Source organism: Squalius cephalus, assembly GCF_949319135.1.
Source record: "Squalius cephalus genome assembly, chromosome: 2".
NCBI classification, from domain to species: Eukaryota; Metazoa; Chordata; class Actinopteri; order Cypriniformes; family Leuciscidae; genus Squalius; species Squalius cephalus.
Window position 1 is genome coordinate 63875124 of NC_137123.1, and position 15731 is coordinate 63890854.

Consider the following 15731-nt stretch of genomic DNA (forward strand, 5'->3'; position numbering starts at 1 on the left):
CCAATCACACGGCTCGTACAGCCGTCACATGACACAGATGCTTTATAAGTGTGTGTGTGTGTTTGTGTTTCTCTGCTGGACGCAGGAGCGTTAAACTCGTTATTAAGAGGTTTGAAGCCAAGGGCTCTGGCAGGTAAGACTCACCTGTGTTAGATGCCATTGTGACCTTTGACCTCGTGACCCTCATCATGACCTCCTCAGTGTCTGAGACTGAACTAGATTATCCAAAGCTCTGTGCTAGTCGTGATGTTCCCGCTGGACTCTCCCTTAGGGTTGGGTACCGAACTCGTATTCACATTCTGTGTGAATGAGTGGCGCAGACGCTCGGTTTCATCTACCTCACACACACACACACACACACACACACACACACACGATACTCAGAGGTCTTCACTGCAACCCGTCAAAATAAGAGTTCGGTTTAACTTGATAATATATTACTGTTGTAAAGTTGGATTTAGATATCTCAATTTCAAGAATAATACTAACACTAATAATAATAAATTATCAAAAAATATTTTTTATAATAATCACCCTTTTTCTTCTATGTTGTAATTTTAACAGTATAAACATGTTGTTTGACAAAAAAAGTTTAATTTCATATAAAAGATTGATTAAATTAATGTTTTATGTCTTCACTTGATTACTAGAAAATTCACAACACAGAATTTGTGGAAAACAAAACATTTCATGGAAATTAAAGGATTATTTTTTATTACTAAAATGGTTGTTTTTATTAATATTCAAGCATCACAGACAAAGGCAGCTCTGGCATAATGTCAATAACACTTCTACAAATGACTTAGTTTCTTTACAGTTATTGAGGTAAACATGCCTAAAGTACCGTTGGGTCCCGGCACTGAATTTCAGGTTAAAATGTGAACGGTACCTAACCCAACTCTCCCTTCCCTGGTAGTGAGCACAACCCAGATTCAAGGCTGCTTAAAAAGAAAACACCTGAGAAGTGAAACACCGTTAGCGAACATCCCGACGCCGCTAATATTTAGACGAATATACGCTGCGCTTTCCTCTCAACAAAATAGCACACAGCAAAAATGCCAGAAAACAGGAGATCGGAAAGAAATGAACCGGAGAAGATTTACACCTCAAAGAAGGCGGAGCCTGAGAGCCACACCCATTACATCATCAGCACACTGGCCAATGGGAGCTCAGAGGAGTTTAGCGGTTAAAGAGAACTTCTCCAGAAAGATGTTTCAAACTCCACATGTGAACTTCGGTTTGGCCTGATTTTGTTCGCAATGACGTCACACCGGTGCGTTCGAGTGTATCGAGGCCTTGAGTGACACACACACACCTGATGTTTAGAGAGCTGATGACAGATTGATGACAGATTGATGATCAATGCAAACCCAGACAAAGAATGAGACCGATCAGATGTTGCACATTCAGAGAACATGTGACTGAACTTTTTATTAGTTTATCTATGCAAAAGTGTATGCGAGTGTGTGTGTGTGTGTGTGTGTGTGTGTGTGTGTGTGTGTGTGTGTGTGTGTGTGTGTGTGTGTGTGTGTGTGTGTGTTTGTGTGTGTGTTTGTGTGTGTGTTTGTGTGTGTGTATGTGTGCCCTTGTTTATATTACATTGTGGGGACCAAATGTCCCCATAAGAATAGTAAAACCTGAGATCACCTACATACCAGCCAGCGGTCCCCACTTTTCAAAAGGCTTATAAATCACACAGGATGAGTTGTTTTGAGAAAGTAAAAATGCAGAATGTTTCCTGTGATGGGTAGGTTTAGGGGCAGGGGCAGTGTAAGGGGACAGAATGTACAGTTTGTACGGTATAAAACCATTACGTCTATGGAGAGTCCCCACAAAGATAGTGAACCAGACATGTGTGTGCTGGAGCTGTGCTCCATTTATTCATAATTTATTCTCAATTTCCATATTTTGAAAATCTATTAAAATATTAAAAGGATTCCATCAGTGATTTTTCTTTAAAGTAATGAGAATGCAGATATTAAATATTCACTTATTTTACACAACATTTACTGAAATTCATATATTCATATATATATGTACAGGGTGGGCCATTTATATGGATACACCGTAATAACATGGGAATGGTTGGTGATATTAAAGTCCTGTTTGTGGCACATTAGTATATGTGAGGGGGCAAACTCCTCAAGATGGGTGGTGACCATGGTGGCCATTTAGAAGTCCACAAACAGGACTTTAATATCACCAACCATTCCCATGTTATTACGGTGTATCCATATGGCCCACCCTGTATATATATATATATATATAATGTTTTGTGCTAACATTTTGAGAACATGATTGAAGACCTGATAACTTTGAGCGATCGTTTGATTAGCGTCACCGGAAGAGCGTCTGATCATGACCTTGAGGTGGCGTTCCCGTCGGCTGTGAATGTGAATGTTAGTGTGTGATTGAGACCGGAGGGAGTTTGAGTCTGTGTTCTGATCTTCCAGGTTCATGATCAAACGAGCTCAAGGGCGAAACCGCTTCGGTCTGAAGAACTTCAAGAAGAGATGGTTCCGCCTCACCAACCACGAGTTCACCTACCACAAAACCAAAGGTAACGCAAAAGGTTTGTCCTGAACTCTCACTACAGGTGTGTGAGGCGTCTGTGGAGGATCATCTGTGTGTGTGTGTGTGTGTGTGTGTGTGTGTGTGTGTGTGTGAGATCCCATCATCAGGACATCATCATGAACATCTCAATAACGGTCTATATAGAGAAACATTACACTGATTCATGATTCATCATGCATTATTAAAAGAAAACTATAAATAATCAATTCCTGAATATTTCTTTTTCATAATGATGCATTTTGAGACAGTTGCTCATCGGTTGACAGAAATAATGGCAAATATTCCAGATTTTTGATGCATCAGTCATTATGAATTTATGTTGTCATGAATCACACAGTTCAAAAGTTTGGAGTCAAGATTTTTATTTTTATTTGAAAATTTTCATTATTACTTAATACAAAACTATATTTATTAATACAAAACAAAATAACTCCACATGATGTTTCTCTCTCTGGGCCATCTAGTGCTTTCAGACAATGATGTGTGTCTTTAATCATTTCTGTGCATGGCTGCATAATGTAATGCCGAAATACAAAATAATATGTTTTAAAGTTTAAAAAGTAAATTAAAATAAATCATGATCGTTTTCTAAAGTATGTTTTCATGGGTGTTAATTGCTTCATTTTTGTAGGAATAAAAAATATCACACTGATAAGGGCTGAAGGGGAACGCAGCGAAACGTATTGGTATTGGATGAGAAACCGAACCGTCCTGTGTTGCTCCCAATGCTCCAGTAACATTACATTATGTAAACTGCAATGCATTTATGACAAAGAACTGCACCGATGCAGATGTAAAATAATAGCAATCTATCAATAAATGCACTCACGACACACCTTGTACTCTCTGTCTCTGATGTTCGCTCAGTCTGCTCGGCGCCCCTGCAGATTGAAAAATGCGCTAAATCCAAGGCAAGCAGACTCAGATAAGGGGAGGAGCCGAAACTTGACGCAGCTTGCCGCCGTTTCAAATGAGTTTTTTTAAAGGGGACTGAAGCGATCAAAAATGTATTAATCAAATATTTTTTAGGGGGGCTGGGCAGAAGCCCCCCTAAAAAGGGCCTAGTGACGCCCCTGCGTATAATCTATTTTTAAAATGTTTTTAAAATGTTTAACACCAGAAAAACACTGACACACACTAATAATTCAAAGATGTTCCTCTCCGTTTATACTTCCATCCAATCCAGTGTGTTGGTCATTGATGAGTGTGTGTGATCTTCAGTGCTGATGTGTGTGTGTGTGTTGTGTCCAGGAGAGGGCGCTCTCTGCAGCATCCCGATAGAAAACATCCTGGCTGTGGAGAGACTCGAGGAAGAGTCCTTCAAAATGAAGAACGTAAGAGGAACTCTTTCACAGTCAGATCTGATACGTGTTTATGCAGCATCTGTGTTCCACTAGTGTGATCAGGACACTATAGTTCATTTCTGTAAGTGAGGAGAGCAGAATAAAGTAAACTGTGACATATTACACCCAATAACTCTTCATACAGAGACTACCAGTGACATTGGGAGCAGAAATGATTGGGACACTTTGAGCTGATCATGTTTTGACAAAACATTTGACAAAACCAGTCAAATATCAGCTGAGTTCATAACTCTGAGCTCTTTAGTACCATTTTCTAAACTATAGCGAATAAACTGATAATGTGAGAAATGTTGAATAAATGTTGGTTTGACTGTATATCTGGTTGTCCCTGCAGATGTTCCAGGTCATCCAGCCAGAGAGGGCGCTCTACATCCAGGCTAATAACTGCGTTGAGGCTCGCGACTGGATCGACATCTTGACCAAAGTCAGTCAGTGTAACCGCAAGCGCCTGAGCACGTTCCACCCGTCGGCGTTCCTCAACGGACACTGGCTCTGCTGTAAGCTGTCCTCGGACGCGGCGCCCGGGTGTACGCCCTGCACGGGGTGAGTCCCAGCCTCAGCAACATCATCATCATCATCATCATCATCATACTCAAGCGAAGCGTCAGTTCTGGCAGGTCACGTTAGTCCAGCTCGCATCAGTGACTCTCAGCTGATCCACTTCTACCTATAGGAATACAACACCTATCACCGTATCCATATATGATTCCCCTTGAATCAGAATAAGTTCTCGAATTATGTTGTACTTTAAAAACTTGAATTAATGATATCTGCAATACATTCATGTTGGTTCTGTTCTGTTTACCCGAAGGAGGGTTATTGCTGCTCTCCTGCTCTTATTCATGCTAGTTTTGTTGACTTCAGTTTGAGTCCATATCTTGATGCATGGTTTGTGATGTCATCATGTGTGTGTGTTGTGTCGCTCAGGGGTCTTCCCGCCAACATCCAGCTGGACGTGGATGGAGACCGAGAGACCGAGAGGATCTACTCACTCTACAGCACATACATGTCCAAACTGGTGAAGATGCAGGGTGAGTGAGTGAGAGAGAGAGAGAGAGAGTGAGTGAGAGAGAGAGAGAGTGTGAGAGAGAGAGAGAGAGAGTGAGTGAGTGAGTGAGTGAGTGAGTGAGTGAGTGAGTGAGTGAGTGAGTGAGTGAGAGAGATTGTGAGAGAGAGAGAGAGAGAGAGTGTGTGAGTGAGTGAGTGAGTGAGAGAGAGAGAGTGTGAGAGAGAGAGAGAGAGAGTGTGTGTGTGAGTGAGTGAGTGAGAGAGAGAGAGAGGGTTTGTACAAGGTGCTTAAAGTGCTTGAAAAGTCCTGGAATTTCATTTGACAGTGTCTGTACGAACCCTGCGGAGCCGGAGACAGCACACGCTATATGATCCGTCACACTTTTATCCAAAGCATTCACATAATATATTTGCATTGGTTTTGTCAGGTTATGCATTCCCCAGGAATCGAACCCTTGACCCTGCTGTTGCGAGTGCTGATGAGGTTGCAAACTAGGCCTGGGCGAAAGAACGCTATCGGTACACCATTGTCGGTAACGATATATAAAATGTTCGATATAGCGCGTGCATCGCCCGTAGATCTTAAACAGCCTGTCAGATGTTTTGATAAATCAGCGTGCTACCATTGACAAGCAAACAACCAATCAGATTTAAACAGCCAGGTTGTGTTGACATCAGTTTTGTATTACAGATGTTGATCTGCCTCAAAGTTTGCCTTGATTGTTCCACGTTTACACTTTTACATTGCACACATTTTGTAACATTTTAAGTTCAAGAGTTTCTCTTACACTTACTTTATATCTCGCAATACTGACTTTATTTCACGCAATTCTGACTTTATATCACGCAATTCTGACTTACACTTACTTTTTAATCTTAATATAAGAAATAAAGAAGATATTTTTGTTTACATTTATTTTTGTTTTTGACTGCTTAAACTAATATAATTAGTTGTTTGCCTTGATGTGGATAAATAAATAAAAAAACAGTGGTTTAAATTCAAACTTTTCTACTTGTCTTAAAAAAAATAAAAAAAGAGGTTATAAAAAATGTCAATAATTATCGATACCGAACGATATGAAACATTATATCGTGAACATCTTTTTAGCTATATCGCACAGCCCTATTGCAAACGCGAGTCCTGTAATGCGTCTCCTGGCATTTGACGATATGCGAGAGTTGATTTTTTATTGTGTCTTATTGTTTTCTTCTGTGCTGTTGATTGTTTGCGTCATTGATATGTGATATGTATGGAAGCTTGTTTCCGCCACAGAATAAAACATTTTAAAAGATAATTGCGACTTTTTATCTCACAATTGCGAGTTTACATCTCGCAATTCTGACTTTATTTCTCAGAATTGCGAGATATAAAGTCAGAATTGCGAGATATAAAGTCAGAATTGCGTGAAATAAAGTCAGAATTGCGTGAAATAAAGTCAGAATTGCGTGATATAAAGTCAGAATTGCGTGATATAAAGTCAGAATTGCGTGATATAAAGTCAGAATTGCGAGATATAAAGTCACAGTTGTGAGATATAAAGTCAGAATTGCGTGAAATAAAGTCAGAATTGCGTGAAATAAAGTCAGAATTGCGTGATATAAAGTCAGAATTGCGAGATATAAAGTCAGAATTGTGAGATATAAAGTCAGAATTGCGAGATATAAAGTCAGAATTGCGTGAAATAAAGTCAGAATTGCGAGATATAAAGTCACAGTTGCGAGATATAAAGTCAGAATTGCGTGATATAAAGTCAGAATTGCGTGATATAAAGTCAGAATTGCGTGATATAAAGTCAGAATTGCGAGATATAAAGTCACAGTTGCGAGATATAAAGTCAGAATTGCGAGATATAAAGTCAGAATTGCGTGATATAAAGTCAGAATTGCGTGATATAAAGTCAGAATTGCGTGATATAAAGTCAGAATTGCGAGATATAAAGTCACAGTTGCGTGATATAAAGTCAGAATTGCGAGATATAGTCAGAATTGCGAGATATAAAGTCAGAATTGCGTGATATAAAGTCAGAATTGCGTGATATAAAGTCAGAATTGCGAGATATAAAGTCACAGTTGCGAGATATAAAGTCAGAATTGCGTGATATAAAGTCAGAATTGCGTGATATAAAGTCAGAATTTGCGTGATATAAAGTCAGAATTGCGAGATATAAAGTCAGAATTGCGTGATATAAAGTCAGAATTGCGTGATATAAAGTCAGAATTGCGAGATATAAAGTCAGAATTGCGAGATATAAAGTCAGAATTGCGTGATATAAAGTCAGAATTGCGTGATATAAAGTCAGAATTGCGAGATATAAAGTCAGAATTGCGTGAAATAAAGTCAGAATTGCGTGATATAAAGTCAGAATTGCGTGAAATAAAGTCAGAATTGCGTGATATAAAGTCAGAATTGTGTGATATAAAGTCAGAATTGCGTGAAATAAAGTCAGAATTGCGAGATATAAAGTCAGAATTGTGTGATATAAAGTCAGAATTGCGTGAAATAAAGTCAGAATTGCGAGATATAAAGTCAGAATTGCGTGATATAAAGTCAGAATTGCGTGAAATAAAGTCAGAATTGCGAGATATAAAGTCAGAATTGCGAGATATAAAGTCAGAATTGCGTGAAATAAAGTCAGAATTGCAAGATATAAAGTCAGAATTGCGTGATATAAAGTCAGAATTGCGTGAAATAAAGTCAGAATTGCGAGATATAAAGTCAGAATTGCGAGATATAAAGTCAGAATTGCGTGAAATAAAGTCAGAATTGCAAGATATAAAGTCAGAATTGTGTGATATAAAGTCAGAATTGCGTGAAATAAAGTCAGAATTGCGAGATATAAAGTCCGAATTGCGTGATATAAAGTCAGAATTGCGTGAAATAAAGTCAGAATTGCGAGATATAAAGTCAGAATTGCGAGATATAAAGTCAGAATTGCGTGAAATAAAGTCAGAATTGCAAGATATAAAGTCAGAATTGCGTGATATAAAGTCAGAATTGCGTGAAATAAAGTCAGAATTGCGAGATATAAAGTCAGAATTGCGAGATATAAAGTCAGAATTGCGTGAAATAAAGTCAGAATTGCGTGAAATAAAGTCAGAATTGTGTGATATAAAGTCAGAATTGCGTGAAATAAAGTCAGAATTGCGAGATATAAAGTCAGAATTGCGTGTTATAAAGTCAGAATTGCGTGTTATAAAGTCAGAATTGCGTGAAATAAAGTCAGAATTGCGAGATATAAAGTCAGAATTGCGAGATATAAAGTCAGAATTGCGTGATATAAAGTCAGAATTGCGTGAAATAAAGTCAGAATTGCGAGATATAAAGTCTGAATTGCGAGATATAAAGTCAGAATTGCGTGAAATAAAGTCAGAATTGCAAGATATAAAGTCAGAATTGCGTGATATAAAGTCAGAATTGCGTGAAATAAAGTCAGAATTGCGAGATATAAAGTCAGAATTGCGAGATATAAAGTCAGAATTGCGTGAAATAAAGTCAGAATTGCGAGATATAAAGTCAGAATTGTGTGATATAAAGTCAGAATTGCGTGATATAAAGTCAGAATTGCGTGATATAAAGTCAGAATTGCGTGAAATAAAGTCAGAATTGCGAGATATAAAGTCAGAATTGCGAGATATAAAGTCAGAATTGCGTGTTATAAAGTCAGAATTGCGTGAAATAAAGTCAGAATTGCGTGATATAAAGTCAGAATTGCGAGATATAAAGTCAGAATTGCGAGATATAAAGTCAGAATTGCGAGATATAAAGTCAGAATTGCGAGATATAAAGTCAGAATTGCGTGAAATAAAGTCAAGTATATTTCTCGCAATTGCGAGTTTATATCTCATAATTCTGACTTTATAACCTGCAATTGCGACTTTATATCATGTAATTCTGAGATAAAAAGTCAGAATTGTGAGATTAAAAAGTCGCAATTACCTTTTTTATTTTTCACTCTGTGGCGGAAACAAGATTCCATAGATATGTGTGTCCAGCACTTTGATAAACACTTGCTGACTGTGACTCGACTCTTCTCTCCACCCAGAGGCGTGTGGCAGTAAGTCGGTGTACGACGGGCCCGAGCAGGAGGAATACTCCACGTTTGTGATCGACGACCCGAAGGAGACGTATAAAACCCTGAGACTCGTCATCTCAGCCGTACAGACACTGGAGCAGCAGCACACGCAGTACAAGCGAGACAAGTTCAGGAAAACCAAGTATGGAAGCCAGTAAGTGTCACGCTTTTCTCAATACACCTCGTTTCAAAGCAGCTTTACAGGAAAATCATCATGTTGACGTTTATAATATCTTTATATGCCTTATAATCGTCACTTTCCCGCGGGAACACACTCCCTCAGTCGCACTGAGTGGCAGAAGAGCTGCTGAGTGACTGGATTTAATAGGAGAAACTGTGTTTCTCCACTCACTGTTTCTGCCACTCACTGTTTCTGCCACTCAGTGTTTCTGCCACTCACTGTTCCTGCCACTCACTGTTCCTGCCACTCACTGTTCCTGCCACTCACTGTTTCTGCCACTCACTGTTCCTGCCACTCACTGTTCCTGCCACTCAGTGTTTCTGCCACTCAGTGTTTCTGCCACTCACTGTTTCTGCCACTCATTGTTTCTGCCACTCACTGTTTCTGCCACTCACTGTTCCTGCCACTCACTGTTCCTGCCACTCAGTGTTCCTGCCACTCACTGTTCCTGCCACTCACTGTTCCTGCCACTCAGTGTTTCTGCCACTCAGTGTCTCTGCCACTCAGTGTTCCTGCCACTCAGTGTCTCTGCCACTCACTGTTTCTGCCACTCAGTGTTTCTGCCACTCAGTGTCTCTGCCACTCAGTGTCCTCAGTGGTAACCTCAGTGGTGACGTCACACGCATAACCTCTATCGTATACATCACTTTACATTAATGTATGCGGATAAAGTTGGATAGTATATTCATCCAACTTCATATAAAGAGCTGTGCGATGAAATAATTACAATCATATTGATCAACTTTATTTGTGTGCACAAGTTGGTAGTTAGACATTCCGACTTCCCTTTTTCCGTTACAATGTATCACGTTTGTGTTTATAGGGAACATCCAATCGGTGATCAGAGCTTCCAGTGCTACATCCGCCAGCAGTCAGAAAGCTCCACCTACTCCATCTGACCACGCCCACCATCTCCATGGCAACAGTAGTGATTGACAGGGCGGCGGCCACAGACGACAGCTGAAACTCTGGTGTTTTTTATACGATAACGGAACGACAGCTTCCTCTGAACATACGTCACGCGCGACAGTGGACGATGTAGCTTCGCCTCACGCGCGCGTTTTAACATTTTATGATGTTTTTAAGCTAGAAGGCGATGAGACGTCCTCTAGTTGTGGATGTTTTTATAACGGAGTATTCCAGTTGAAGTCTTCAGGACCACAATCCTTTGCGTTCACAGGGTTTTGAGATGTTCTGCTGAACCTGATGAACTCTAACTGTGTTTTTAACTGGTGTAACATGATGATGAGAAATATCCTGCTCTGTTTCTGCCTGCACTTGCCCTCCGTTCAGACGTGTCCAGTGTTGACTCACCCTTTCGCCAGCAGCTGAAGAAGTGCTGCATTGTGGGAAACGTGTCGTGTGTGTCGGAGCATGCCAGACGTCCTCATCCCAGCATGTGACACTAAACGAGTTCCTCACGGTTTGTGGGTCCAGTTGTGTGTGTTCAGAATCACATGAACATCTCTGCTGGATATTTGTGTTTTTATACTTCCTGTTTTGTGTCACGTCCTGTAGGAACGTGTTTTAAATTCACTGTGTGTGTGTGTGTGTGTGTGTGTGTGTGTGTGTGACTGAAGCGAGCACGCATGAGTGTGTTTTATTGATTAATAATGAATAATAACTCAGTCACAATTTATTGAGACGTTTGATATGGATGTGATTATTTTGATGCATTTCATAAAAACCTGTCAAGAACATGTCCTGGTCATATTTCACCCTTATATCAAAAGAATATATATAAATATAAATATATAGACATATACATTATATATTTACTTAAGATGAACAGCTTGTATTCCTCATTTGTCTGCTAAATGAACAAAATGTAAATGTGTGTGTGTAAATATATATATATTTACATTTTTATATTTATGTATATATGTATACACATATTTTAATATTAACATAATTAGTAACGAAACTCAAAGCCATTTTCCGGCATTCTGACTATTTTGAAGACAATTAAACGCATTAACCCTTCAAATTCACATTATTCTAATGCCAAATATTTTTCCAAGTAATTTGACAAATACTGATGCTTTATTTTCTGTACAGGGAAAGTCATTTCTTATTTTCTTATGATTTAGGGGTGAAATATGCGCTGGAGATTCAAGCTTATCTTCTTCTGTGTCCGCAGACGTTAGTATGGAGTTGTATTTTTGTTCGCACTCAAGTTATTGAGTTTCTGTACGTCCTTCAGTCATGCATGTTTCAGTAATCCTGCATTTCAGCCCCCAAAGGAATTGCTATTTATTTTTATATCACAGAATAATGCTTTTGTGAAGAAAAAAAAACCCTCAAAATAACCCAAACGCACAGTATGAAGTATGCAATAATGTCACTTATGAGCAATTCTTGATCTGAGTAATGGATGAAGGAGCTTTGATCCTTCAGAAGGGTCAGCCGTGTGTTTTGTATGACGTGTGTTCATGTGACACGTGTGTGTACAGACCAACTGAGTGAACGAGACACACGCTTCTTTATTCCAAATGAAGGCAATAGCAAAGAGATCCGTGTCCGAGTCTTTATTCTCACATTCTGTTCGCTTCTCAAAGACACTAAACATAGAAGCATCACTGAGATGAGGAATGACACCGGGAAAAACACAGATTTAGCCGGAGGAAAGTTTAAAAGCTCCTCGTGAGCTCAGATGCTTCTCCTAAAACATCTTTGGAGAAATACAGTTGTAATCAAACTATTAAATTATTCAACCCCCCGTTGCAAATCAGGTTTATTGGCAAAATGTACTTTCAGCTGTTTGCAATAAGTGATTGAAATGGCTCAACACAACAAATGTTTCAAGTGTTTTCCCCAAAATCAATTGAAAATGCAACTTTTAATGACTTCTGCCGTCTCAAAACTATTCACCCCTTCATGTTTAGCATCTTTAGCACTCTGTAGAACAGCCTTTTGCTATAACCAAACAGCAGCTTCTGTTTCTGAGGAATCTGAGCCCGTTCCTCATGAGCAATGGCCTCCAGTTCAGGAATATTATTAGCCTTACTCAAATCCCACCAGAGATTGTCTACAGGGTTCAGGTCAGGTGACTGTGATGCCACTGTATCTCCCAGGACTTCTTCTGCAACCAAGCCTGGGTGGAATCTGAGGAATGCTTGTGATCATTGTCCTGTTGAAGGTCCAAGCTTCATCTTCCTCACTGACGGCACGTTTTCTCCTGGGATCTCCTGAAACTTCAGTGAACCATCTCTCCCCTCCTCACGCTGCAGGTTTCCAGAGCCGGAGGATATAAAGCAGCCGCAGAGCATCACCGATCCACCATGCTGAACTGTAGACTGTGTTCTGTACAGCATACGCTTCATTCTTCTTCCTCCAGACACACCGCTCATCCAGAGGGACGAACAGCTCCAGTTTTGCTTCATCGCTCCACAGAACAGAAGCCCAAAACATCTGTGGCTTATTTATATGATTTTGAGCACTTTTCTTGTGCTTTGGGTCAGTAGTGGTGTAGTCCTGGAGTTCTGGCATGTGTTTAGAGCGAGCTGAAACCTCAGTAGGCACGTTTCCATTACAGATGTGAGCAAAACTTTTGCGATTTTTCTAAATATCGATAAAAAACTATTGCGAAATGACAGCGTTTCCATTAACCAATGTTATGCGACTAAAACGTCATTTCTTTCCTCTCGCGATCAGTCATTCCAAAAATCATGGCAACGGACGTTGGTAGGTTTATATATATATATCACAGCCATGTACCGCACTAGACATTATTATTATTAATGGAAAGAGACGTAGGCGTGTTATCCAAGCATTAATGGCAAGGAAAGACCCTTATACTGTGTATGAGGTGTTTCTCACTCATTTCTGTTTCGAGGTCTGGATTGTGGCATTTCTTTGAGGTTTTCATTCTTTTGGCTTTTATGAATTTAATAAAGAGCTCTGTCTCGTCTTCTGTCCAAACACACCGCGTCATCTACGTCATGTGACTGTGAATGCGCAAAAACTGTTTCCATTGCAGTTTTGCGAAATATTCCTTTTCCGAATTGCCTGAAAAACCTCCTCATGCGAGCGTAAAAACTTTTTTGCGATAAATGGGAGTTTTTGCGAAATTGACGTGTTTCCATTGAGCGTATTTTCAATTCGCAATTTCAATTTGCGCAATTTATAGGGTAATGGAAACGCGGCTTGTGTCTGTGGCCACCAAGTCTTGCTGCAGGTCTTCTGATGTCACTCGAGGGTTTTTCTGAACCGGCCTTCTCAGAAATCTGGTTTCAGCCGTTGAAAGATTCCTTTTTCTGCCCCGTCCAAGTCGAGTCTCCTTCATTTATACATCGTTTTAACAGTATAGAGTTTCACAGCAGCTTTACAGTGATAACAGGAGATTACAGTAACAGAGAGTGTTTAGGCTTTACAGCAGATCTAGAATAAAGTTATTGCCCAGATAAAGTTAGTTTTGATTGATTCACTTCCGTTGTAAAGATCATTAGTTATTAACTTAGGGATCGCTAACACACACCGTTCTCACAGAAAACCCTTAAAGGATTAGTTCACTTTCAAAAAAATGTTTGCTGATAATTTACTCACCCCGATGTCATCCAAGATATCCATGTCTTTCTTTCTTCAGTCGAAAAGAAATTAAGGTTTTTTAGGAAAACATTCCAGGATTTTTCTACACAGAATGAACTTCAATGGCAACCAACTATACCAATGTTCAAAGAAGGTTCAGATGTCCGTCTCAATGCAGCTTCAACGTCTCGACACGATCCCAGTCGAGAAATAAGAGTCTTATCTAGTGAAACGATCAGTCATTTTCTAAAATAAAAAAAAATATATATATACTTTTGAACCACAAATGCTCGTCGTGTACCATCTCTGAGATGCGCCACGCATTACGTCATCACGTTGGAAAGGTCACACGTCTCGTCATCTATCTGAGTTATTTGTCTGTGCACTCCGGTTCAGAAAGGAGGCAAGGGCGAAAAATTCCATCTCATTTTCTCCTCCAACTTCAAAATTGTCCGACATCTTTGTTTTAATTTATTATTGTTATTATTTTTATTTTTTTCGTGACCTTTCCAACGTGATGACGTAATGCATGCCGCATCTCAGAGATGGTACAAGATGAGCATTTGTGGTTAAAAAGTATATATATATTTTTTTTATTTTTTTTTTTTAGAAAATGACCGATTGTTTCACTAGATAAGACCCTTATTTCTCGACTGGGATCGTGTCGAGATGTTGAAGCTGCATTGAGACGGACATCTGAACCTTCTTTGAACATTGGAATAGTTGGTTGCCATTGAAGTCCATTCTGTGTAGAAAAATCCTGGAATATTTTCCTCAAAAACCTTAATTTCTTTTCGACTGAAGAAAGAAAGACATGGATATCTTGGATGACATCGGGGTGAGTAAATTATCAGCAAACATTTTTTTGAAAGTGAACTAATCCTTTAATGCACTCCGGCCGCTCACTCACACAACACAGTGCCTGGTGGCTCGAGAACGCAAACCTTGAAACAGGTTCCAAGGTGCAAGCCTTTTTTAAAGAAAAAATCCCTGCGCAACCCTCAAAAACGCAAACCCGTGAAACCGCCGACGGTGCGCACATGTGTATTACGAGTTCGGTCTATAGGTATGCACGTTTGAATATATATGTGCACAGGCGTGTAGTCTTTCTTTACAAATTGACCTCAACAAATTACTTGTCTGGCCTTAAAGATGTATAATCCAGTATAATACAGGTAGTGTAACCACAGTTCCTTTAACTTTGAACTGGCAAACTATCTTTTTTGTTTCCTGTTCCTTGTCTGTGAAGGGTGATGATACTGTACCTTCTCATAACTTTCTGGACCATTTTTTTAAACATATTTCTAACATGCAGTCAAACGTGACACTCAACAAACCTCGCCAATTCAGATGTGTCATGTGTTCTAGCTCAAGCACACCTGGTGCAGCTAATGAGGCCCTTGATTAATGAGACGACCCCTGTTCTGCAGATCTGCGCTGCTGTGAGGGATTATATTCAGGGGGTTGAATAATTTTGAGACTGCAGAAGTCATTAAAAGTTGCATTTTTTCAGTTGAATTTGGGAAAACTTTAAACATGTTGTGTTGAGATATTTCAATTACTTTTGTTTGATTTGCTGAAACAGCTGAAAGTCTGTAAATTTGGCCAATAAACCTGATTTGCAATGAATAATTTGTAAAACAGACTCAAACGAGCCACTGGTTGTATAAAATGAATGTGGAGCAGATTTGAGCTGATCTCTGACTGTGGTGTCCTGGTAAATCTGAGAAATTTCAATTCAATGCACATTATTTGTACAGTGCTTTTCATAATACACATCATCTCAAAGCAGCTTTACAGAAAATACATGAGTCCACATTACAATTTACAGTGATCTGTTATCAGAGGAAACTGTCTAAGTTATGCATTTCAGAAATGTACATATATAAATCACAGTTAGCTAAAAATGTATTAATTTAAACAATGTACTTGTTTGAAACATTGTTGAAAACGTATAGTACCCTTTTTTCTTTCATTTGTTTGTCAAGTAAATAAAAACGCTGA

The 15731-nt window shown here is 39.3% G+C and overlaps 1 protein-coding gene across 4 annotated transcripts in view; it reads left to right on the plus strand.

Annotated features, from left to right (window-relative positions):
• Window positions 1–10928, plus strand: part of rasa3 (RAS p21 protein activator 3) — a 66846-nt gene extending 55918 nt beyond the window's left edge. For 2 of the 4 annotated variants that reach the window (XM_079863995.1, XM_079863997.1), the window contains exons 19-24: window positions 2454–2560; window positions 3826–3908; window positions 4273–4481; window positions 4866–4969; window positions 8990–9173; window positions 10024–10928. In XM_079863995.1, the coding sequence (XP_079720121.1) occupies window positions 2454–2560; window positions 3826–3908; window positions 4273–4481; window positions 4866–4969; window positions 8990–9173; window positions 10024–10099 (763 nt within the window). In that variant the 3' untranslated portion in view covers window positions 10100–10928. Of the gene's footprint in view, window positions 1–2453; window positions 2573–3825; window positions 3909–4272; window positions 4482–4865; window positions 4970–8989; window positions 9174–10023 lie in introns of all 4 variants that reach the window. The other 2 variants (XM_079863994.1, XM_079863996.1) reach the window with 1 other exon arrangement.
• The last annotated feature ends 4803 nt before the right edge of the window (window positions 10929–15731 follow it).